Source organism: Ursus maritimus, unplaced genomic scaffold (genome assembly GCF_017311325.1).
Source record: "Ursus maritimus isolate PB19 unplaced genomic scaffold, ASM1731132v1 scaffold_3, whole genome shotgun sequence".
Classification (NCBI taxonomy): domain Eukaryota; kingdom Metazoa; phylum Chordata; class Mammalia; order Carnivora; family Ursidae; genus Ursus; species Ursus maritimus.
This window is the reverse complement of record NW_024425563.1, coordinates 88,661,303-88,687,101: the sequence shown is the minus strand read 5'-3', so window position 1 is coordinate 88,687,101 and position 25,799 is coordinate 88,661,303. Positions and strand designations below refer to the sequence as shown.

The 25,799-nt window shown below is 44.4% G+C and overlaps 1 gene segment (V, D, J or C); it reads left to right on the top strand.

Moving 5' to 3' along the window:
• Positions 1 to 5,877: 5,877 nt before the first annotated feature.
• Positions 5,878 to 25,799, top strand: part of LOC103674607 — a 34,850-nt gene continuing 14,928 nt past the window's right edge. Inside the window, 2 exon segments of the C gene segment in view lie at positions 5,878 to 6,049; positions 6,134 to 6,445. Of these exon segments, the coding sequence occupies positions 6,007 to 6,049; positions 6,134 to 6,445 (355 nt within the window).

The window sequence follows — 25,799 nt, the reverse complement described above, 5'->3', positions numbered from 1 at the left end:
GGCTGCTGCTGCCCCCACTCCTCCCGGGGTCTAGCAGGCTAGTGTGTTGGGAAACTAAGTTCTGTCCCCACAAGGTGCAACAAGCTAAGGTACTGCCCCCGCGGCAGGGACCCCTGAAACCCCTGAAATGCAGAGGTGGGGCTCCCCCTAGTGGTTGGGGAGCCCAGAGAGCATCCCACAGGACCTGGGCCTTGTCCCTCATCCCCCAACTAGGTTCCCAGCAACATGACACCTGCCCAGAGTGATGCCAACAGTAGCCTGACTGACAGCATGGGGGTCAGGGGACATCGGGTGTGAAGCTCTGTAAGTATTTGTTAGCAAATCAGAACACACATACACACATACACACACACACACAGCTCAGAGGTGGCATTTTATATTCTGATGCTAATTAAGTTTATATGCTGACACCAGGTGCAATGTAGTCCTAAGGTCCATGTGTCACCATAAATCTGACAACCTTCAGAATCACCAATTTCTTCTCTACCAGGTACATTTTTTGGTCAATTGTTTTCTGACATTTTAATTTACAGGCATATAACACTAATAGATCACTTCACTTCTCTGCCAGCACCCCCTCGGGTTTTTACTGAATTCCGTGTAAAATCCATACAACTCCCTTCTTCGTTTCCCCAGTAACTGATAAAGTCTCTACCGAGCTGCTCCGTGTTCTGAATCGGCTGCAGGGATCGTCTGTACACGTGCAAGGAGCAAATAAAGGGCAGACTGAGGGATGATGGGTTCACAGAAGTCCACACACGCTGATGCAGGATCGGCCCGGACTCCAATCTCAACCTGAATATCACGAGGAATGGAGAATGCTTCCATGGGGCGGGAGAGGGGCACGTTTCCTAAACAGGACTCCATAGTATGCAAAGTATATTGTCCACAAGAGATGGACTACAAAATTGAGAATCTCTGTTTAATAAAAGGGTTTTGGACAAGTTTAGACAATTAATAGATTAGCCGAGGATATTTGTAACAACTGAAACTCACAAAGGATAGACTCACAAACCTGAGAGACATAAATTCATTTAAGTCAAAATTAATTGATAATAATTAGTATAATGTAATTAATTTTATTAATGTAATGTTTCTATCATTTTTCCTTTATTTGTATTTATAATGCATTTGTAATAATATATTGTAATAATATTTGTATTATATATGTGTATTTATTTGAATTTATATGATTAATCAATTACTGTTAATAGTAAATTATAATAGTAAATAATATTAACTAACCACCTTTATCAGCAGGGCCCGCTCCTTACTGTTCTGCACGTGGTAGTTAGTTCATGTTCATGAGCCTGTGCGGCAGCTGCGGGTTTTCCTGTCTGCAGACGAGGAGCTGAGAAACAGCGGCGGGAGCGCTGACTCCGGGGCTCCCAGGCAGGACACCGGGGCCCGGCCACAGGGCGGGGGGCCTGGCTCTGCGGTGCGCTCGAGCCTCTGCGAGCCGGCCTCCCATCGCGGCACCTGCAGCCCACGGAGAAGCTCGTCTCTGAGGGAGACCCTCCATGAGCACCAGGGATACAGAGACCCTCGGCTTCCTCCTCATCACCCAGGACCCCATACCCTCCTCGAACAACATGATCCCGCGTGGGAGCCGTCAGGCTGGTAAACATGTCGCTGTCGGATAACACAGCACGGGCCGTGTTTATGGAGAACCTGTGTGTGTGTTTCCCGGGACCTGCAACCCCGGGATGAGATTCCCAGGGAGCTACTTGTTGCCTGCGTGCAGAGCAGAGCCCGGAGCTGTGGGCGACAGCCTTGCTGGTGACAGCCATCCTGGGAGTCTGTCACTGTCGGTGCATGAATTCATGCAGTGGCTGCGGCCAGTGGCACCAGGAGCAGCACCGAGGAGCAGTGGACTGGGGGACAGACTGATGGACAGACGGGATTGATAGGAATGGTGTGCCATTTATATAAACGTAAATATATATATATATATGTATATATATATATTCACAAGCAAATCTCTATAGTTTTCACAGGTACCTAAGACACCAAGCATATCAGTCAGTTCTCTCATTTGAAGCTGGGGAAATGGGGGCCTTGCAAGGACCAGCTGCTTACCCAAAACTACCACTCGCACTGAGTACACAGTTGGAAAAACGGGTTTCCTGCCTAGCATTTCTGGGCTTTGCACTCACTAAGCTGAATCTTTGCTATAACAGATTTCACTTACCTGGGGAACAATAAAGAGGACTGTAAAGTGTATGACATACCCGTAATGGCCAGCAGGGGGAGCTACAAATCAGTGTAAGTAATAAAAATACCATCGTTTTTATGCAGGAAGCTTATTATTGAAAACAAATGGGAAGTGGAACAAGATCACAACGTGCATTCAAAGCAACAGCTCAGTAAGAACAGAAATTAATCCCTGAATCAAAAATATCCAAGCAGATTACGTAGGGCACCGGCTTTGAGAGCCTGGCCGACTTGCAGTTCTCCATATGCTCTGTCTTAACAGGACTATCTTAAATGACTCAACCTCCCTAAGCCTCAGTCTCATCTGCGGAATGGGATGAATAACACCTGCTTTATGCTTGCAGGGAGGGAATCAGTATGTACCATGTCTGATACTCAATAAAGTGTATTTGTTATTATTCGGTGGATCAGTGATTTGTTATGATCTTTAAAAAATGGTTTCTGGGCTCCCCAGGACTCTTCTTTTTTTTTTTAAGATTTTATTTATTTATTAGACAGAGATAGAGACAGCCAGCAAGAGAGGGAACACAAGCAGGGGGAGTGGGAGAGGAAGAAGCAGGCTCATAGCGGAGGAGCCTGACGTGGGGCTCGATCCCAGAACACCGGGATCATGCCCTGAGCCAAAGGCAGACACTTAACCGCTGTGCCACCCAGGCGCCTCTCCCCAGGACTCTTCTGGAAACTGTCCTGGGCCAGCCCTGCCATAGCACCAGCAGGAGATGGGGCTGCTGTCTGGGAAGCTTCAGGGCAGCACTGAGGAGCACTGGGTCCGGGAGCAAGAACTGGGCCCTAGTCTGACTTCCTGTCTCCTCCACTCTCTACCCCTATTTCAGCCCAGTGTGTTGAGTCGTGATTTGCATAAAGTCACATTCTCATCCAAGTCTCAGCCCAGACTGACTGCGTGAAAATTCTGTTCTCTGCCGGTTTCTTCTAATCCCCTGTGCAGGAAAGATACAATATGTAATTAAGTTTTATTGACACACTAATAAGAATCCTCTGAAACAGTCACATGATACAATATCTCATACATATATATTAAACATCTAGCATCTTCCAGGCTGCTCTCCAAGTGCTCTTGATACAGAGGTATGTGCCCTCACAAAGTTCATTAAGAACACAATAGACCAGCCACCCTTTGGTCAGAAAACGATGTCTAGAGAGACCCATTTACAGGTCATGAAATCCTAGGACATTCTAATTCATGATAAACAGACTCTTCCTTCTAGTGTTCCTAGGTAGCACGTCATGGCCAGCTGAGATAGAAACACAAGCACTAGTGTGTATGTGATGACCGTGTCCCCAGGGCAGCAATGCTGGTGACAGGTCTTCGTCACCACCAACATCATTCTGATGTCTTGTGTGGCAGGTGCAATCATCAGGAGACGACGAAGGAGTAAACACGTGTTTGTGACCATGGACCCATCCTGCCATGATCGCGAGCACAGACCCACAGGCCTGCATCCCACAGGCCCCAGGAGACCCGACAAGAGGACCCAAGAGAAGAAAGGGATGATGGATGGAAGAGAGCAGCAGACAGTGGTCATCAGAAAACAAATGACACAGATAGAATGACATAGAATTTAAAATAGCTACTGTGACCAGAAATGCAGTATGTCCCAGGAAGCCAGGCCCCAAATATCAGGAATCTGTCACGATTTCCCTGTTCCAAATGAGATCAGATATACACCCCAACCAATCAACCTAAGCCAAATACTCTCTCCTCATTCCCTGACCTCCAGCTATTCCTCCCTGTTCCCAGTTTGCTGCTTCTAAGTCTCTATAAAACTCCCGCTTGCCCAAAATCCCTGGGGCAGAGGGCTCCCCTGCTTGTGAGACACTGAGCTCCCCAACCCATGGATTGCTCCCCTTTGAATAAAGGACACCACACTCTACAGATCAAATTGCTTTACTTCTGTCATTTGACACACCCAAGAGAGTATTTGGCAGCCGTCATTACACGCTAAGGCTGGTCATGGCCAACAGGTGTTTGAATAAAAGCGGTAATTGAGAGAAACAGAGTTTTGAATGCTGACGATGTGACATTAAATTTATTTTCATGAAACAATAGATGGTTGAGGATTATCCTCCCAAAAGTAAGATTTACATATTGGTAGAAATCTAGAAAAATAGAAAGAAAAGAGGCTACCCAATTTCCCACCACACACATTACTCACCTTCTATATTCAGACTCTTTCCACCTGTCATTTTCCTGTGCAGACGTCACCTCCCACCATTGCCACTCTCTTTCCCACTTCACACTGTACCACAGCTGCCCTCACACCTGCTGAGGGTCTGAATGATGGCCCTGGAATATTCTTCTAGCAGAGTATTGTAGTCAACACCTCACCAACTCTACACTACCTCAAAGCCTGCATTTTGGGACACTTGAGCCTCGAATCCTGGTGACAGCTCAGCACGTCTGCCTTTCAGTGCTCCCCAAGAGGAGGAGCTCAGGAGCCGGGTCTGGTACTGGGTGTGAAGGACCCAAACCTCCCTGCCCCGGCCAAGTCCCCTTCCTGGCCATCCCCCCTGCCCTCTCCCTCCAGGTCGATAGGCTGTAATTACCATAACGAATGAACATCGCAATATCCACGAGGCGCTGGTATACCGGCACAACTAAAAAGGAATGTTCCTTTCAGTTGAAGCTCAATGCTGCCTTGACTGAATTGAATCTTCATTTCAGATGCATTTCTCAGCTGACCCTTCCTGAGACCCTGCCTTTACCATTTCTGAGGGTCTGACACTGGAATTGCAGGACCTCGTCCCGCCCCCTGGTCTGCACTGCTCCCTGGCTCAATGCAGGCTTCTTCCTCTGGCCACACACACACACACAATCACACTCACACACACACACACACACACACACACACACACACACACCTGATTTCCCATGACTGTAATATTCCCTGTAATTCTACACTATGAGGACCCCAGGAATCATCTACTACAACCAGTCCAGTTTTAAGATGAAACACCAATGCCCAGCATTTCCTGAGCTTGTTGTATTCATCCGGGACAGGACACATGCTTTGCTCACACTCCCTGCTTACTCCGCATGCAACCTAATGAGCTCGCTCTGACGTGTGAGGACAAGGAGAACTAGCTTGTCTAACACGACACAGCTATCATGCACGTTAGGGCATTGCCATCTTCCGAGGAGACCACCGGGAGAAATGCTGCAATGCTAGCTCAGGGGGCTGCTGCCTTTCCAGCAGGATCTCTGCTGTGTGCTGCCCCTGCGTCCCGAGCCACCTGCACACCCGGTGCTCTGTCAGTACTGAGTGGCCCTTTGAGGCTTGAGATTTGTCTCCAGGCAGACCTGGCTCACATCCCCATCACCTAATTCCCTGTAGGCATGCTGCCTTGGAAGGGTTACTTAAAATATGAGCCAGGCTTTCCCCATTTCTAAACAGTGGATAGCAATATTCATCCCACAAGGTGATTTTCAGGATGTGATCAAACAAGGGGCAGAAAGCAATTCGTGCAGCGCTCAGGCTACTGATGTCCAGTCAAGGACTGCTGTTATCGCTGGTGCTCTCCCTGCACTAACATTCCTCAGTGCTTCTCAGAACCCTGACCATGGATGTTCCCTCCCCCCTTGTGGTCAGACCTGTCCCAGCCCTCTGGCCCCTCCCTCCCTCCAGCCTCTCTCTCACCAGTACCCGCAGGTGCCTCAGGGAAGCAGAGGCTCAGATCTTAATCTGCCCTCTGCCACCAGCCAGCCAGTCTTCTCCCAGCAGGTGCAGTCCTGGGGTCCCCCTGGGCTTTCTCGCCCTGGTGGGAAGGAGAATCATGCTGGGTCCACTTGCCTTCCTCTGTGCCCTCCTGTTTCCCAGTAAGTCCTGACTCCCTCTCCAGTGCAGGGTGCGTCGGGTGCCCTCAGGCTCCTGCCACCACCTCACCACTGTCCCCTTTGCAGGTGGCCATGCAGAGATCAGACTGGAGCAGCCAGCTGTAGTCGTGGCACGTGAGAGCGGCTCGGCTTCCCTGCTCTGCACAGCCAAAACCAAGGTCAACTACATCCACTGGTACCGCCACCAGGAGGGGAAGGCTCCCCAGAGGCTCCTCCGCCGGGCCATGTACCAGTCAGATGTCTGGTGGGATACAGTCGAGAAAGCGGACAAAGTCACTGCCACAGAGGCCAAGGATGGCACCAGCTGCACCCTGTCGGTGCTGAAGCTGGAGAAGAGCGACGAGGGCGTGTACTACTGCGCTGCCTGGGAAACACACAGCCACTCCTGCTCCCCTGGTCCCAGTGCAAAAAGGTCTCTGACTCTGGGCCCACCAGGCCTGGCACTTTCTACAGCCTCTGGGTCTCTGGGGTTGCCCTGGGGTCAGCCCTCAGCACCCAGGACTCTTGCTAACGCCCCCTCCATGGGGCAACTGTGCAGAACCCTGGAGGCTCAGGAGCCCCGGGGCCCAGGCTGGCGCAGACCCAGGGAGCTGTCCTGTCCGGAGGGACTTCTCTGAAGATCGTCCAGCACGGCGTTTCTGAAGCATCTGGAGCAGAATCTGTGCTGCTCACGGCAGGAGCCACGAGCCACTAGCCACACGTGGCTCCTGAGCACGTGAAATGTAGCTAGTCCACTAGTCCAAGCAGAGATGGGCTGCTGTGACATGCAAACCATTATTTTGAAGACTATAAAAAGATGATTAAATATCTCGTTCATGATCTCTATATTGATTGCATGCTTGAAATGGCTTCGGATATCTGGGATTATTAAGTAAAAATGGTCCTAACATGAATTTTACTTCTTCTTTTTACTTTTTTTTAATGTAGCAGCTGTGAAGTTTTTATTTTTGGCTCCGATTGCTGACCCACATTCGTTTCTATTCAACAGCACTCTTATACACCGGCAATTTAAAGATCTGACAACGCCCTGAAGAATGTGCAAGTAAATATGGTGCAAATGAAGTCAAGGGTGAAGGACTTTCTGGAGATTTACCATAAAATGTTTGAAAGCTGAGATTGGAAGTCACCTCCTGGTCTAGGGTCTAAGATGCTGCCCCACCCACTGCGGGTTACTCTGCAGTGGAGACTCAGTGAGCAGAAGCACGGAGAACATTCTCACTAACTTCCCAGCACCCTCGTGCACTGGCACGCCTGGCCCTTACGCTGATGGGGGGACATGGCCCTCACGCAGGTTGACGCATCAGCCCTGGATGAGACCGGGGGCCTCAGCCTTGCACTTCTCCCCGAATGCTACTCCATATGGGATTTGGGGACCAGATTCCCTGGACTTCAGTTCTCTCATCTGTAAAATGAGGACATTTAACGGTTAAAATTATATGACTGATTTCTGTATAAAGCAAAGTGACACAAATAAGATATCACTATGTTCACTATCTTCTCATAAAGGTAGTCAGCTGATTCAAAAGACCAAAAAAAGAAAGAAAGAAAACTGGTGCTCCTGATCCCCTACCCCTAGACAGGAAAATACCTGTTGCTCTATGAGGGGAGGGAGAGAAAGCTCTCTGAGGAGGTCTACACTGAATTAAACCCATTTTCAACTGAAATTTCAAAGTCTTATACACCTCCGTTGCATTGCTAAGCATGATTACTGAAAGTCTAAATAATCTCAGGGATATTGGACTCTAGGGTTCACTAACTCCTCATCGATCTCCCTGGGCTTCTGTTTTTGTGGTGGGAGATTTTTAATTTAGGAATGTCTTCTTCTGAAAGAGCCCAACTTACACCCTGACCTTGTACTGAAGGCCTGGGTCAAGGCTAACAACTCCAGCTTGTGCAGAAGGAGGTGGGTGTGGAGGGGCAGACCTTTATTTTCACTCTGTTTTGGGGGATCTTCGTTCATCTGTCTTCCCCACTTCCTATTCCAACCAAACCCTTTCCTCTTGTTGTACCCTCTCAGCGCCTGACCCCACAGACGAGTGACTCTGAGACCTGATTATTACAGTTTAGTTAGAGAGAAATTACCTAAGTATGAAGACGCTCTCATGAGAAGTCACCCCAAATTATTACATCCAAGTTGTCGACATAATTCCGTACTGCCTTTGAGTTACATATGACTAGAAGGACGGTGGCCTTGTGCGCGGCGCAAACAGCCCCATGGTGGGCTGGGGGCAAGTCCCACTTAGAGACATTTACTGCTCCTGCCTTTCTCCTTGGGGCCAAGGGAGCTTCACCAACATGCTTTGGCCACGCACACCAAAGGCAAACCAGCCAGAGGCCAACAAGCCCTCCCGTCCTAAGCAAACATTTGCTAATTAAATGGTCATTTAAATGTCTGATTCATAAAAACACTGAATCTTGTTAGAATGTACAGCACTGACTAGAGTGGTGACTCCCTCAATGTCTGTTGAAGTGAGATTGACATTGTTACTATTAGACAGGGGCTCCCAGTACCTCACGGGTGGGGGGTTTTGCACAGAATCTCCTGATAATTTGGGCTCAACTCATCGTCTTCATTCCTGAGGTAGGTGAGACACAATGAGTTTGAATAATTTGACCAACATTATGCTACCACATTAAAGCTGATTCAGTTTAAGGACATCTTAAATATCAGGATTTCATGGCTGCGTTATCTATTACCAACTGACCATACATAAGTACTGTGTAAAAATTGGTGTCTGTTACCTCGGAGTCACTCTGTAAAGATCACAGTTCTAAAAAACGGCCTGACACACCTGGAAATCCATGCCCACTCCGTCGTGCTGGGTGCTGTCTATGTTCGGGTTCAGGGACGCAGTCCGGGGCAGAGGAAAGGGCAGAATTTTGGAGAGGTCACCTCTGCACATTGAGATCAGGGTAGTTTTTTCTGTGTCACCTCCACATACCCTAAATTGTCACATAGAAATCTTGTACTGCTTTCACATTTTACTTTAAAATTTATTTTAGAAAGAATTCACATGGCCCTCGGCTTCAGTACCTAGGCGGTGGTGGATTATATAGCCATGGTCAAGATGAAGGCTCCAGACCCTCCTGGCAAGAAGAAGGAGGAGTTGCTTCAACAGCAGGAAGACTTGAAGGTGGGGCTGTCCAGCTACGCCTCAATAAAGTGACAGGAGGGCCGCTGTCAAGCTCTCCGGGAACAGAGCTGTTCACAAACCCATCACCTGTGTTCTCACCAGCATCAACCAGACGCAGAAAGAGAACATCAGGAAATCCTACAAGGGTACGCAGTACAAACCCAGGATACGGATCTGCAGCCCAAGGAGACAGGTGCCTGGCCGCTGGCTGAACAAGCAGGAGGCAAACCTGAGGACCAGCCGCAGCTGTGGAAGCAACAGCTGTCCCGGCTGCAGAAGTATGCAGTTGAGGCCCGGGCACCAGCATCAATAAAGCACAAACAAGCTGGGGGGAAAAAAAAGAATTCATGTGGTTCTTAATACTAAAAATCTCTGCGTATTATTGAGCACTTAGACACACCATGAGATATTTGAGGGTTAGAAAGGCCTGTAACTGGCTCTGTCTTGTTCACTCTTCTCCCCCGCCTCAAACAACTTTGTAATCTTTATAAAACAAAATCTTATTTTCTCTCCTGATTCTCATTGACATTCTGCCAAGTTAGAGACAAGGTTCACACTTGGGAGAGCCCAGAGTAGCTTCTGGGAAGAGGGTGTCTTTTCCTCTGTGTAGGACAGATACCAGGTACTACAGAGGGCTGCACAAATCTCAGTCTTCTTGTTAACACTGTACTGTACCTTCCTTGCTGTCTTTAAGTCCCTTTTGTCCACATGCAGATGCAGGAACGGGATCCTCTCAAGCAGGATTGCAGGCAGTTTGCACACAAACAGAGTTTCCTTCAGCAACGTTGTTCGGCACTTTTATTGCCTGAACACACGATCTCCTAATTTCGGGGAATGTTGCTAGAAGATCATTTTCATGTAATCTTCACCTGGAGACTGAGAAAAGAAAAATTTCAAATAGGACTCTGTGTCCCCTTCTTTGGGGGCATGGATTTCTCTCCCAGTCAAAGGACAAGCGTGGATGCTGAGGGGCATAAAGGGAGAATTCTCCAAAACCTTGTTTCCTGCCCAGGATGGACATTCCTTGTTTCTCCACCCTGCTCAGTGCTCCAGGAGGCTAACCCGTGTGGATTCCACTAATGGGCACCTTTGCTCTGATTTCTACTGAATGTTGGCCAGTCGAGGTTGAAGTTCAGAGAACCATCACCATGTCACCTGACGAAAGCATTCCTTCTTGGGCATTGGATTTCCAAGCCTGTGGATCCAGGGCCCTGGGAGAAAAGAAACAAATTCCTCCAGTGGGTTAACTGGTATGAAAGGAAATGGCCACTCCCACCTGCATCTCTTGGTCCCTGAGCATGAACCTCTGGCTCTGGGGTAGATGACACCGGACGTTGGATACAGGGGAGGTTGCAGCCAACCCAAGGCCACTTGGCAGGGAGGGAACCCTGAGCTCACTCTGCTCCCACTTCCCAGTCTCCTGCTGGTGCTCCCACTGACTGCTTCCAACAGCAACCAGAAGATAAGGAAGACCACAGATGCAGTCCGTGAGGGTCGGTCTAGTAATGTCCAGGGCAAGGTAAAGAGAGGTGGACAGTCCATCTGCAGGAGCAAAAGGAGAAAACCAAGCAGATGGTCAAAGAAGTGGTTATGCTTGTCCCCAGATTAGTCAAACCATTTGGAATAGGGGAGTAAGAGGAAGATTGTATCTAAATTGATTCATGTCACTTTCCACAAAGCCGCCAAGGTCCCATCTCTAACAGAACAGGATGTGCCCTGTCCCGTCAGTAACAACACAGGAAACGAGACAAGTGTTGAGAGATTATCACTAAATTCCATGTTTTTCTAGTTGATGAACTAAGAAAAGAGCATGTAGGTGATTTGTAATGCTCTTAAATAAGGGATTCTCTGGTATGTGTTCGCTTGAAAAGTAAGTCACCCACGCGTAATTCAAATAAAGTAAATAACAGAAAAGAGATCCACTGTAATCAGCGATTATAGTGCTTTATGAGCCAATTTATGATGAATCCAATTCTGTGTTCACGATGTTCTTTAATACAATAAACAAGTATATAGTAATGAAAAGAATCCCAACCCTTATTAAATAATTGAGACTAGAGAAATGCCCGCCACTTTCGTAACGTCAACAAAATTCAGCCTCTCACATTTGTTATAACTGATTTATCCTTTCTGACCTTCCTCAATCTACTTTCCTGCCATCTGTGAGTCAACTCTTAACTGTTGCAATCACAAGCTGATCATTCCTAACTACTGTAGTTCTGTTGCCTTTATTTTTTAACTTCTAAATCAAAGTTACAAAATAATAATTACCAAAAATCCGCAGTTATATTCTGGAAGTGGTAGAATTAGCATTTGCAGTTCGTGGGTCAACACATTTCTTTGACTCTACACCTTTTCTTTGCTCAGCCAAATCAAAGCAAAGAATTCAGTGGTTTCTGTGCATAGAGGTGAATGTGCAGTCAGTCTCCCAAGGAGCTGAGTTCCATTTGAAAATGAATAAATATTATGTAATGTTCTGATAAGAACATAATGAAAGCTATTGCTAATTGAGTATTCCTTGTCGACTAGGCACTCTATTAAGTATTTCATTTACTTTCTGTTACGTAATCTTAATAACAATATTTTGAGATATCCATTATTATCATCATCATCTCAATTTTATAGGTATTTATAGATAGAAATTTAAACTTTGATAAATTAATTGCCCTGATAGTAAACACTGTATTGGAATCTGAATCTAGACCTGTCTGATGACAAAATCTGAGTTTTGATCCACAGTGATGAGCAAAACAAAACAAAAGTTTTTGAAGAAGACATTTTTTGGGGAAATGTAGAATTTAACCACCCTTTGTATGAATAGTTTTGTTTTTGTTTTTTTAATCTGCAACGTGTTCCATTCCCCAGAGCCACACAGTTATTTAAATTGATCCCCCTGGTGTGAACTTAGTGACAATCTACAGACAATTTTCTGCAGAGAATTTTATTATGCAATCAATTTTTTTCTGACTTCTGGATTCCAAGATTTTTTTTCCAAGAAAAGACGGGTATAACAAAAGATGTTTATTGAGCAAAGGAAAGCATCAAGATGGAACACGAGGATGTGCTCCTTGATTACCACCTTTGGTGCTGCCCTCTCCCACTCTCGGCCCGCTGGGGAGTACAGAAATACTCGCCATAGTTGGATGGACAAGAGAGTGAAGGACGTCCAGGTCAATCATGGTGACTGAATTGAGAAGTTGTTTGGACTACTTGGTTTGCTGAATTTGAAATGCCCCTGGACACACTCCCAGCCCCACTGGTAACAGTCTGATTGCAGCTCAGAAATGGAATAACCTTGATGATGAGAACATGAGCATTAGGCCGTATGGTGGAACGGAGATCTCTGTGCCCAAATCTGGAGACAAGAGGTTCATGCCGGACATAACCACCATGGTAAAAATTCAAAAGTGAACCAAGAATGTTTGGAGACCTCTATACAGAGCATCAGTTGAGTTCAGGCATTTGTGATGGAGTGTGTCCCTTTCCAACTTTGATGACCCTATTCCCTAGCGTATGTACGTGCCCCCCAGAGCATACAGCTAACCGGCTCAACATTCTGAGATCCAGTCTCTCCAGCATTTAAAAGGGTATAATAAGTGTTCCTACCTCGAAGAGTTGCTGAAAGACATACAGAGTTAATACACGCAAAGTCCTAGGATCCATGCCTGTCACACTAAGAGTTCAGTAACTATAGCGCTTGTCATTATTATTTGTGGCCTGGGCCCCATTTAAAGAGGGTGTAGATAAGACACAGACAGGAGTCCACTCTGATGAGGGTTCCTCCCAGGAGCCTGTTGGAGCTCAGATGTTTGAAAGACAAAACAGCAGCCCTGGCTAAAATGGTCAAGTTATGCTCGCTTCCTTTACTGCTGCCAGGGAGGATGTGGCATGGGAAGAGGGGCAAGCAGATGTCAGACCGTGAACTCTTATTGCATTTACATGGCTGAGGACACTGAGTGTAAGATAGCGAATAAATCATGCCGATAACATGCAGAATTGGATTTAAAAGCAGTGGGGGTTCTTAACCATTGAAAACAATCTGAGGGTTGCTGGAGGGCAGGTAGGTGGGGGGATGGGGTAACTGGGTGGTGGGCATGAAGGAGGGCAGTTGTGATGAGCACTGGGTGTTATATGCAACTGATGAATCACTCACTTCTACCCCTGAAACTAATAATACACTCTATGTTAACTAAATTGATTTAAATAATTTTTTTTTAAAGCAGAGGGGAATGCCTTTGGGCTCTGTGCTATATTACAATGTGTGGACTTTGTATTAAAGAAATAAGTTTGACTTTCAGCTCCACCATTTACTACCTGAGAAGCCTTATGTTACGTCCTCATCCTTCTGGAAATCACTGCCTGCCTCAAAATATCATCGTTTAGATAAAATGAGCCAAAGAATATAAATGTTTTGGAAATTGTACAGACTATATTAAAGTAAAGATTTACAGTTTTATTTTAACATCTTTCATTTGTTCTAATAAGATCTACAATATGAATTATTATTTAATGGCAACCAATATCTAAGGAGCTCTCACCAAAGGGAAGGCACCATGCTTGAAACAGTAGGGAAATTTACCAATGACTAAACATACGGCTGATGTAGAAGAGGTGAAATTTAGCACAGGTTTTATGGAAGTAACAGATAACAACTGGTGAAGCAAGGGAGAAGCTGTATGCTAACAAAGTGACAGAGTCATTTGCTGTTATGCTCACCCAGATGAGGGAGGGAAATCACCAAGAACAGAGAACATACTAAAGAATATTAATGATGTTGTCCATGAGCGAACAGAACTCTGTGTGCTGGATGTTTAATGGTAGCTTCATTTTGTCCCAGTCTTGGCTGGTTGAAGGAAGGTCAAGACAATAGTAAGAAGGTGTGTCTGTTTCCTACAAGAAGGGGCCTAGACCAGCGATTCTCAGCTGGGGACAATCCCCCCTCCAGAGGACATTGGCAGTGTCTGAAAACATTTCTGGTCATCACCAAAGTTGGGGGTGCTATAGGCATCTCATGAGTAGAGGCCAGGAATGTTGCTAAATGTCCTACTAAGCACAAGACAGCCCTACCCCATGTCAAACAAATATTGAGCCCAAAATGTCAATAATGCTGAGGTTGAGAAACCCTGGCCTAGCCACCTTAGGAGATGGATAAAATTGGTAATTCCAATCTTTGGCTCCTGAGCTACGTCCAGCCCAGAAACAAGGAGAGCCTTAGTCACTGGGGACATTGATTCCATAGAGACTTTCTCTAAAGAGTACAGTTGGGAGTGTCATGGCAACCTCTCTCTTCTTCCAATGAGGTGGTGGGGAGACAGCTCTCCTACTTCCACACCAAACAAGGGAACTCCCAGACCCTGGGGGCCACAACAGATTCAGAGCCAAGGTCTGTATAAACGGTCTTCGAAGGGTTTGACCTGTGTCCTGGGAGTTAGATGGGCAGAGAGACCAGTGATGACTGTCATCTAAAAAGTTATAAGGTGATGTCAGGTCATAGCAGACTTGGTACCTTGGGCCAACATTCCTACTGAAATCAACTAAATAATCTTGATGAAATAATAATCTTCCTAAGAATTATCCTAGAGGTAACTTTTATCTTAGTGGATGCATACCTTAATGGACTGCATATTGCTCATTTGGTGTCAGATAGTTATGGGTAAAGCTGACCTTCAGAGCAATCTCAGAAATGACAGATCTGGGTACCAGGCCCTGAGCCACCCATTTCCCCTGTTAACACTCTGGCAGCCTCCCTCTTCCTCCTCCTGTTCCAGGTTCCCTCTCTATTCCTCATCCTCCTTTTTGGGCATACAGCCTGAGCAGACAGGGTGCTATGGCTACAAATATTCATTTGCTCTTCCCTCTTGGACTGTGAATTTGTTCCCCTACTTCATGGATTGATTGAGGGATTTTTTAAAAAATTAATATTTTATTCCTTGACAACTTTGGCTTTTGTTGGAAACGCTATTCTTTTGTTTATAGTTGCACATTCACAGATATAATTGAAGCAATTGAAAAAATTTATTTCAATAGGAGAAATGCCATTTTCACTGCAGAGTATCCAGTTTTAACTCTTCATATACACAGGTATTGATAAACACCAAATCAGGTTTTTGGGGATCAGATAATTCCTTGAAAAAAACCTTGTTCGAGATTAGTTACAGACAAAGAAATACAACCACGAGGCACATAAAATTCTGTCTGTTCCTCTTTGTTTCTTAATATAAAATGTGTAGAAGAAGAAGAGGACATGATGACCTAATATAAAGGCCCCTAGACCTACAGTATCATGACAGCCAAGTTAATAAGCACACACACACCCCTTATGATTGTGACCACATCCTTCCCAGTGCTGAGCAACACTGGTCCCAAGCCCAGACCTCAGCCTTGGCTGGGCCTCAGCCTCAGCCTGCACAACTTCCTGAGCCTCTCCAGTCAATGCCTTGGTATCAGAGGAAAGAGGAAAGGGAGTCTGATGGGTATCAGTTGTACCCCCACAGATGTCACTAATCATGCACCCGAATGTCTGGTACTGACTTGAGTTCCTATTTAGAGACTGCGGATGTTGAAATGTCTGATTATCTCAGAGAGAAGCAAGGAGCAGTATTTCATTCCCCGGAGATTTTCAGTAAGTGTGAAAGCTCAGGCTGACGGTGCTGGCAATGAACAAAATGGAATTGACATCCATTTAGCTCCCCTGGCTGCCAGATAATGAGCTAGATGTTATGTCTGTCCAGGAAATCACGTGATCATCATAAAAATCTGTAAATAAACTTATTTCATAGAAGAAAGAATTGATTAGAGATATGTTTCTAAATACATAGTCTCTAAATACATTAGAGATATGTTTCTAAACACAGAGTCCAATGTTTCAATTGCACTATTGGGTCACTTTGAATTCCCTTAGTGTTTATTAACTTTACCAGAATATACTCTGACATTTGTGGATAAATACAGATGGTTCCACTCCTGCTGCCCCCCCAGCAGAGCCTGGTCAGGACAGAATGACCGGTCACTCAAGAAGCCATGGCCAAAGGGCCACAGCAAGCAGACATCTGGAAGAGTTCCCGTTGTGGACAGTCTGCCCCAGGACCTTACTCGCTAGTGGAGGAGAAAGGGCTATCTTCTCCATATTGTGAACTTGCTTTAGCAGGAAATACCATAGATCAACAACATGGAGAGTGGTGAAAACCTCGTACCTGGACTAAAGTAAGAATCAAAATGTGCAATGAGGATGCTGTTTGGGAAATTTGTAGCTGGTGTAGTTTTATTCTCCCACAGAGGTCATGTCACCTGGAGTCCTTCCTCTGCTTACACTAAACCATGACGAATAGCACCCTGAGATCAGGACTCTGAGATCAGGACCTAAGCTGAAATTAAGAGTTGGACACTTAACTGACTGAGCCCCCCGGGCACCCCTGGTGTATCTGAGTTTTAAGATAGTCTTTTCCCCTGAAAGGGTGGATAGGTTACTTCCTTCATTATTCTTTTACTGATTTTAGACATTTTCAAGAAAGGAACTACAAGAATTTTTACAATTAAAATATTATTTTTCTTTTTTTGAGAGACAGAGTTTGTGTGTGAGCTGGGGGGGAGGAGCAGAAAGAGAGGGAGAGAGAGAATTTTAAGCAGGCTCCATGCACAGTGTGGAGCCCAACACGTGGATGGATCTCGCAATCCTGAGATCGTGACCTGAGCTGAAATCAAGAGTCAGATGCTAAACCAACTGAGCCACCCAGGTGCCCCACAATTAAAATATTATTTAACAAAGTCTTTTTTCTGTTTTTTAGTAATAATAAAAATATAACTTGAAAACATAAAAAACACACATTATTGCCAGGCACAGAACATACACTACGTTCATCATCATTTTTAGAGTGATAACATGATTAAATTTCTGAAAGATATTTATTGTGGCAATTACAGATATAGAAACTCAGATATGAAATAATTAAAGAACTCAGCCGCCATTCAAAGGAGTCAGTAATACAGGAGGGTACCTATTTTAAAGGTCATTAAAAACATAGACAATAACATCTTAAAGACCTGATAAACTTTCAAAACACGAAGTTAACTAAATGGGTTAAGTGGTAGAGGAGGGTGTTTAATTAACTCTGGCACTTAAAAATAGTATTTTCATAGATAATTTAAAGAATTGCAATATTGCTCACAATAAGTCAACCAAATAAAGAAAATACAAAGCCAAATATGCAAATCTCACTTAAAAATGCACATTTACATATAAAATTCCAAGCAAATTTGTTTCTACTTCTTAAATATGTAAAAAAAATCAAATTAACAGTAAATGAGGGTGCCTGGTATTATTATTTTTATATCTCATTTTTCTCATATTTTCTACAAGGAACAACTCTTACTTATATGTGTTCTCATATTACTGGCTTTGTATTTTGCATGAGGCACTTCTCTTTTCCACTGTCCTTTTTTGCGAGATGGAGATTAATCATAATAGCTATCACATCTGGCTGCGGAGAGGATTAAATAAAATAGTACAAGAAAATGTTTTAAAAACAATGCCGACAAATCGCAAGTCCACGATGGATAGTAGACGTATGTTAATTACAAAGCTGATCATTACATATGAAGCACAACATTTCTTTGAAAATGACCCTGCCTGTGACATCACGCTCACGAGACAGTTGCAAGGCCCAGAGTGAGTTAGAAGCTGGTTTGCAGAGACGGCTCTGACCCATGTATCCCCAGCAACTTCAGCCTAGTCCCTTCTTGGAGGCGCCCAGATTATAATTGAAATTTGATTTCTCTGAGTCCTAATCTGCCTGGTGACATCCCAGTTAACTTTAAAAATGCTTATGCGCGAGGCATATTCAATAACGTCGATGAGATAGTTCACCGTCTGTTGTTCTGTTGTGCTGTGTTAAGGTAGGTTTCTCATCCCAGTCCCAGATCAACAGCAAATCAGAGACAGACACACATAGGGGCTGAATGCAGAAGGCCTGTCCTCGTGTTTCTTTTTCTTTTTTTTTAAAGATTTTATTTATTTGACAGAGATAGAGACAGCCAGCGAGAGAGGGAACACAAGCAGGGGGAGTGGGAGAGGAAGAAGCAGGCTCATAGCAGAGGAAGGAGCCTGATGTGGGGCTCGATCCCATAACGCCGGGATCACGCCCTGAGCCGAAGGCAGATGCTTAACCGCTGTGCCACCCAGGCGCCCCTGTCCTCGTGTTTCTGAGCAATGTTTCTGCAGAATGGGATTCCAGGGAGAATGGCTGATGGGTGTGCTCTCGCCAGATGGACACATTCATACCAGGAATTTCTTTCCAGATTGGAAACACTCTCACCCCATCTGCCCAGCACTCATGGGGCACAGGAAGCCCCAGACCTGCTCAGATCTGTGGCAGATCGTGAACAACCCCAGGGAACTATCTAAGCCACCACTTCTGAGAAACCAGACCCAGCCCCGCCCTCCTGCCGCTGGCCTGACAAGTCCTGTTATCAGGGACCTCACTTCTTACGTTGTCACAGGGGAGCCAGCCAGGCCAACAGGATGCCACTGCTGGAAGCTGTCATCTTCTTGTCCCTCCGGGCTTGTGAGTTGTCCCCCAGTCACTTCAGTCTACAGAAGAGACTCAAGAAATTTTCTCCATTTCATTTGTTCATGGGAATCTCTCTTCTTTGCTTGCTGTTGGCCTTGGGCAAGTGAAATTGGAGCAACCTGGAATATCAATTTCCAGAGCGAGACATAAGACTGCCCGCATATCATGCAAGGTGTCGGCTAAGGACTTGAACAGTGAAACCATACACTGGTACCAGCAGAAACCAGGTCAGGAGATAGAACATCTAACACATGTCATAACAAACCGTGTTCAAGTTCCTTCAGATGGGAAGAACAACAAACTTGAGGCAAGTAAGAATGCTGGCACTTCCACTTCAATGTTGAGAATAGATTTCCTACAGAAAGAAGACGAGGCCGTGTACTACTGTGCCTGCTGGATTTGGACCCACGGCATCAGCGTTGCCAAGAGAAGCTGCACAAATACCGTCCTCAGGTCTGACCCACCCACATCCTGCTCCATGCGGGCGACCACGGAGGCTGCGCAGCTGGGTGGCAGCCTGAGCCGCTCCCTCTGCGGTATTTCCTGAACTCTGCAGGCAGACATCTTAGATTCTGCTCACACAGTGAGCCCCACGTAATAGCAGCACCTGTGGTCCAAATTATAGCAATTTGACACTATTTCCCACTAAATTCAGCTGTCCGGAAACTGTGAAAATACAGGATGGATGGTTCAGAGAAAAATCAGTTTTTTCTGTTATTTCACTGTAGAGACAGGGAAGTCTAGTATCTGAAGGGTTCAGAATGAAGACAGGAAGGGGTATACAATTTATATGGATATTTCTGGTTATTATTACTTACTGATTTTATTCGTGGCCATTACAGTTCTTCAGAGGTACAATGATCTGTCAGATGTAAAAATTGTATGTCCTTTATTAGTGTCTGTGGCCATCCTGAAGGAACCCAACGATCATTAAATCCTGAAGTAAACAATCAGCTATTTGGGGGCAAGGAGAGACCAAGGTATAAATCCTGTATCCTAGAGGTAGAAGGGGCACCCCACTCCACATTCAGGGCTCAATGCTGGGAGAAAACCAGCACTGCTCCAATGGAACAGGCCCCTGAGCACATCAGGTGTCTCCAACATGGTGGATATGGCTCTTTGTTCTCCAGGGTTCTACAAAGAAACCTGAAGATCCTGAATAAGGATCAGGTGGTTAAAAAGAAAGATAATACAAACTGCCTACATCTCTAAAGAAAAGAAAGGCAATGTCCCTCACAAATTAATAAAATATAAGATAATTGTTGAGAATTGAGTTTTGTGATTAGTAACTGGGTGGTTGTGAGTTTTCAAGAAATAGGGAAACACAGAGAGTAATGTATGAAAATAGAAAAATCCCCTCCCATCCCTTAAGAGTCCACTTTCAAAGGATGAGGAAAAACATTTACTTCACAAAATTTGTTGCCTTTGGTAACATGGATATCTTATCACATAATTGCCATGTCTGCTGTTTACTTCTAGTTCCCGAGATCATGACACCTTCATTCTGTTTCTCCTTCTAAGAATCAGGCATTGCTATCAAGTGCACAGACGCTATGGAAACAGAATGAATTCCTCCCACAGCTGTGTCAGCCCTTCCCAGGGCAACCTCAGGATCTTGTGTCCCACACCCTGTCCATCATGATTCCTGACTGTGGTGGTTCCCAGCAGGAGGAACCGGAGGGCCTGGGTCTCAACAGGGCCTCACCTGTCCCCTTAGGTGTCTACAGAAACAAAGTAAGAAGACCCCTGAATGGAATATAGTCAGAGAACATGAACCCTTTCCAGGGAGGAGTAAATGAAAGGAGGGATTAAGGTTTTCACAGTGTGAGCTAAATTCTTTACACAGATTATTTCATTAAACCAAGAGAGCAGTGCAGAACTGGATTCAAGTGGGCACATGGGGACTCATCTCAGGAGATGGAGCCACCCTGACTTTTCAACACACAACAACTGGGAAACACTACAGCGATGAGCAGGATGGGAAGAGGGTACCTTCACCATGAGGCTTTGAAGTGACAAAATATTATGGAGCCATGAAAAACATGGTTTTTGATCAATTATAAGTAAACGTGAACATATTCGCCATATATTAGCAAGGCAAATGTCAAATACAGAACTGGTTTATGTGTAGTAAGCTCTCAAATACATAAAAAGAACAAATGCCAAGTAATTCTTTGAAATTTAAGGAGTGGATGTTTCTGGAAGGATTAGGTGTTTTTAATTCTTCTTGGAACATGTACAGATTTTGTACATTTTATCAAAAAGCTTCTATTATGTATATATAAGTCAATATTTTATTGATTCATACATTTAATAATGAGATTGTTCATATAATAATATAAACTCTATACATGTAAGAGATACTTAATATGCTTACATATTTTTAATTTTCTTTGGAATAATATTACCATACTGTATCTCCCAAGAAAAACAAAAACTAAAACACTACAATGACTCATAAGGGTTACGATGGAACAGGAAGTCAGCAAACTATGTCCATACCTAGCAGCCCCCAATTTTGTAAATAAAATTTTACTGAAACACAACCCTGCCCATATGTTTACAGATTATTTATAGCTGCTTTTGCACAATGGCAGAGTTGAGTAATTGTGACAGAGACCCACAAAGCCTTAAATGTTACCATTTGGCCCTCTACGGAAACCATTTGCCAATCACGACTCTGGAACGATACACTGAGAGTGACATTTATTGTTATTTTAGGTTTCCCTATTTCTCAGTGTTTCCTCAATGACCCTTTATTACATATCCACCCTCCCCATATTTGCTGTCTTACTCTGGATAGATCGCATAACGTATCTCTGATTCATTTTCCTTATTTTCCAATGGAAAACATGTTAATTTGAGGGAGGTGTTGAGAAGAGTAATGTCAATACTACATATTGACCTACATGTTGACAATCCTCTTACAAGTGCTTGGGGCAGGCCTAATGCTCAGTATACTGAGGCATTACATTGCTTATATGGCTTATTATGGCATATTTGAAAATGAAATTATTTCGACGAGTACTCCGAGTCCTTGGTACTCAAAGTCTGATTTATGGACCAGCAACATCCACTTCGCCTAGGAGCTCGTTACGAATGCAGAAAATCAAACCTCAACTAGTCCTACTGAATGACAATCTCATCTCACAAGGTTCCCACAGGATTCCTGTGCACTTTACAGTCTGAGAAGTCGGGATTTAAAGGTGGAGAATCACCCGTGACTCATGCAAAACACCACCGGCTTGAAGCCGCATCAGCTACTCAGTACCCCCCGGAAGTGTCCGTGGTGGGAAAATGGTGAAGCTAATCAATGTTGCATTCAAAGTTTGAAACTCTAGATGTCTACCAAACATCGTGATTTCAAGGGATAAGCTTGAAAATACTAACTTGAGGGGCGCCTGGGTGGCACAGCAGTTAAGCGTCTGCCTTCGGCTCAGGGTGTGATCCTGGCGTTCTGGGATCGAGCCCCACATCAGGCTCCTCCGCTATGAGCCTGCTTCTCCCTCTCCCACTCCCCCTGCTTGTGTTCCCTCTCTCGCTGGATGTCTCTCTCTCTGTCAAATAAATAAATAAAATCTTTAAAAAAAAATAGAAAATACTAACTTGAAAATATTGAAAAAATAAAAGAGAAGAGTATTGCCTATGTGGTCAGCTCTCAGACATGTGAATCTACAGATTTATAAAATCAAAGTAAATTTCAAAGTTTTAAGAGTGGTAGGGGCGCCTGGGTGGCACAGCGGTTAAGCATCTGCCTTCGGCTCAGGGCGTGATCCCGGCGTTATGGGATCAAGCCCCACATCAGGCTCCTCCGCTATGAGCCTGCTTCTTCCTCTCCCACTCCCCCTGCTTGTGTTCCCTCTCTCACTGGCTGTCTCTATCTCTGACAAATAAATAAATAAAATCTTTAAAAAAAAAAAAAAGAGTGGTAAAGCCTGTGATGGACAACTTTTATTTCCTTGCACTTTTTCTGATTTTTAAAATCTTTAAAATGATTTCACATAAATTTATTGTGAAAAATACACACTGTAAGATGTTAAATTTATACTTAATTATTTATAAATTTCAGTTATAAAAGTATTTATTCATAAGTTTATAGTAAAACTAAAAGTATAAAGAAGTTTATATGTAAATAACCGCTTAAGTTATATATATATATATGTGTGTATATATAATTTAAAATTATGTATGTATATAATTTAGTATTTGCATATAATCATATGATTTTATGTATACGTGTATATGTATATGCTGTAAAGGAAAAACTATAAATAAATTTACCACAGTGAAAATGGTGTTTGCCCTACAGTGCTATAATAACGGGAGACTTTTATTGTTATCTTTATATATTCCCCTTTTCCACAGAATTTTTACATTGAGCTCCCGTTACTTATCCAGGGTCCCACATGTACCAGGTGTGTGACTCTGGATAAGTGAGTTAACGTCTGTTTGTTGCATTTTTCTCCTCTGTACAACAGTGACTATAATAATATCTGCATCTTAAGGGTGCTGAGAGAAGAAAATGAAATAATGCACATAAAGTACGGTGCCTAAAGGATAGCAAATGCTCACAAAATAGTAATCGTACTGGTTGCTATTCCATACCAAACTTACTTTTAGAAGGTCTTCTAAGTATTGAGATATGCTTGAGACAGGCAACAAGATTTAGGCAGCCTTCAAGCCACTACCCATTCTACACACTAGTCTACCTGGTGTTGTCCGAAACAAGTGAAAGAGACAAAATTGAAATTTGGATTTTGTGAAATTGCATCTATATTGTGATGTCCAAATTAAGTTTTTAAATGTATTCTACTGTTTATGAATTTGGACTTTAATTTGGTACCCAAACAGTATCGATAGAAATCTCAGTAATGGATATAAGTATTGAAAAGTAACTGTGATGTTTCACATCCCTCTGTCCTGAATCCACAAAGTGAAAGGTTTTACACTGAATATAAAAGGCCTCTTTTCATAGGTACCGTAGGAACAACTGGGAGGGACACGGGATGTGTAAAGGAAAATTAAGGCAATCTCTGCATCATCCCCAAACCAACACACAGATCAAGCCTGTCTGTCTCTCTCGATCTTCTGAGCACCCATGGGTGTCCGACCTGGTCTGCAGCCAACACAGAAGGGCCCTAGGGAACCACGTGATCCACCCAAGTCAGGTCGCACCCTGCTCCCCCTGACCTGAGCTGTCTGATCATCAAGTTCTTGTTGTCCTGCCTTCTCAGCAAAATGTCATTGTCATTGCCGGAAGCATTCATCTTCTACTCCCTCTGAGCTCATAGCTGCTTCTCAATTCTTTCAACTTTTGTTGAGAGCAAAGAAATGATTTAATGGTGCATCTTGATAGATCGAGTGTCCAGAATTTCTCTTTTTGATAACAGTTTGTTTTTGGCAGTTTAAATTGGAGCAAACCGACCTGTTAATTTTTCAGAGAAATATTTTAAAAAGTCCAAATACTGTGTGAGATATCTAGCCACTTGTACTGGTTGAAGCACACCCTGACGTATTTTTAGCAACAGTGTCATGTCCTCAAGTTCACTTAGGTTCTGTAGCCAAAAACAATGCTCCCAGTCTCATTTTGACCTTGAAGTAAATTCACAGGAAAAGGAAATGTGGGTATTTACTACTGTGCCTGTTAGAAACTTGGGATGAGAAGTGCCCATGACAAAGGATAGTCCAAAGAAAGGCATGCAGGGCCCCCCGCCTTGAGAGCAAACCACACTTAAAAGGATTTTACACCACCCTTGAAGGAGCCCTCCACCCTTTCCCATGTGAACAACTACCTGATAGGTAGAAGGGTGCGTGGACAAAAACCTGATTGGGTGACAGGCGCATGGAGGATTAATCAGATTAAAACAGCCCACCAACAAGACCATAAAAACCCCTAGACTTAGAAACTCCTGGGGGAGGGGGCAGCAACCCTCTCAGGTCCCCTCCTTCTTGGGGAGCTTTGTACTATCTCTCAATAAACTTTGCTTTGTTGCCCACCACTCTCCTGTCATCTGGTCTACCTCTCCATTCGTCAAAACAACGTGACCAAGAATTGTCGACACTGAAGGAAAAGAAATCCTGCAACACCCAGACAACCCACATAGATCCTCTTCTCAGGTTTGTGTCAACCTGTATCCTTCCCTCACGAGCACCAGGAGCAGCTCCTCAGCTTGTTCTCAGGGCTGGCTTCTATTTCGCAGGACTGCTTCCTCAACCTCTGAAAACTTGGATTATGTTCACGCAGTAGGACCTAAGGAAACCAAGTCATGTACTCTTTTTGTTTAACATTTCTCATAACCAAAGAGGCAAGCACTGAGTGCCAGGAAACATGTTACTGATATTATATATGTATATACAATCATTACAATATTTTTGCAATGTAATACTCATTTTGTCCATTGTAATATGAATAATTTGAGACTTAGAGAGATGAAATAACTTTCAAATCTTTCATCCCATCCTCCTTCATTTCCATCAGGTTTTCTGAAGCAGTTCAGCACTTATTGCTCTGTACACAGAGCATGGGGAGAATGTGGACAGGAGCTCACACCCTCTCCTACTGTGAGCATTATAGATCATTCCACACTGTAAGATCCGGGTACAGCCCCAGCAGCACAATTCCTTCTGCACAGGCCTCAGATTCTCTGGGGCAGGGAGGGGAGCATTAGTGATCAAACAGTAAGGTGGAAAATCCTGTCAGGCCTCCCCCCCCCCCCCGCCCCGGGGTTCTGCTGTGAGCCTAGGGAGGACTGAAGGGGCCATTTAATCAGAGCTGCTGCTCTTTCTTAGGCACTGTTCCAAATCCCTTAGGTATCATCTTTCTCATCCTGTGGCAATCCTGAGACATTGGTGCTGTCCTGATTCACATTTTACAGGTGAGGAGACAAAGGCATTCACTTTGTGGTCACAGAGTTACCAGGTGGGGATAGAGGGCTGGTTTCTGGCTTCAGGGCCTGTCCTTGTACCAGGTACTGTCCTGCCTCTGAAACACAAGCAGTAGAAATGGCATTTACTCTGTGCATTTACTCTGTG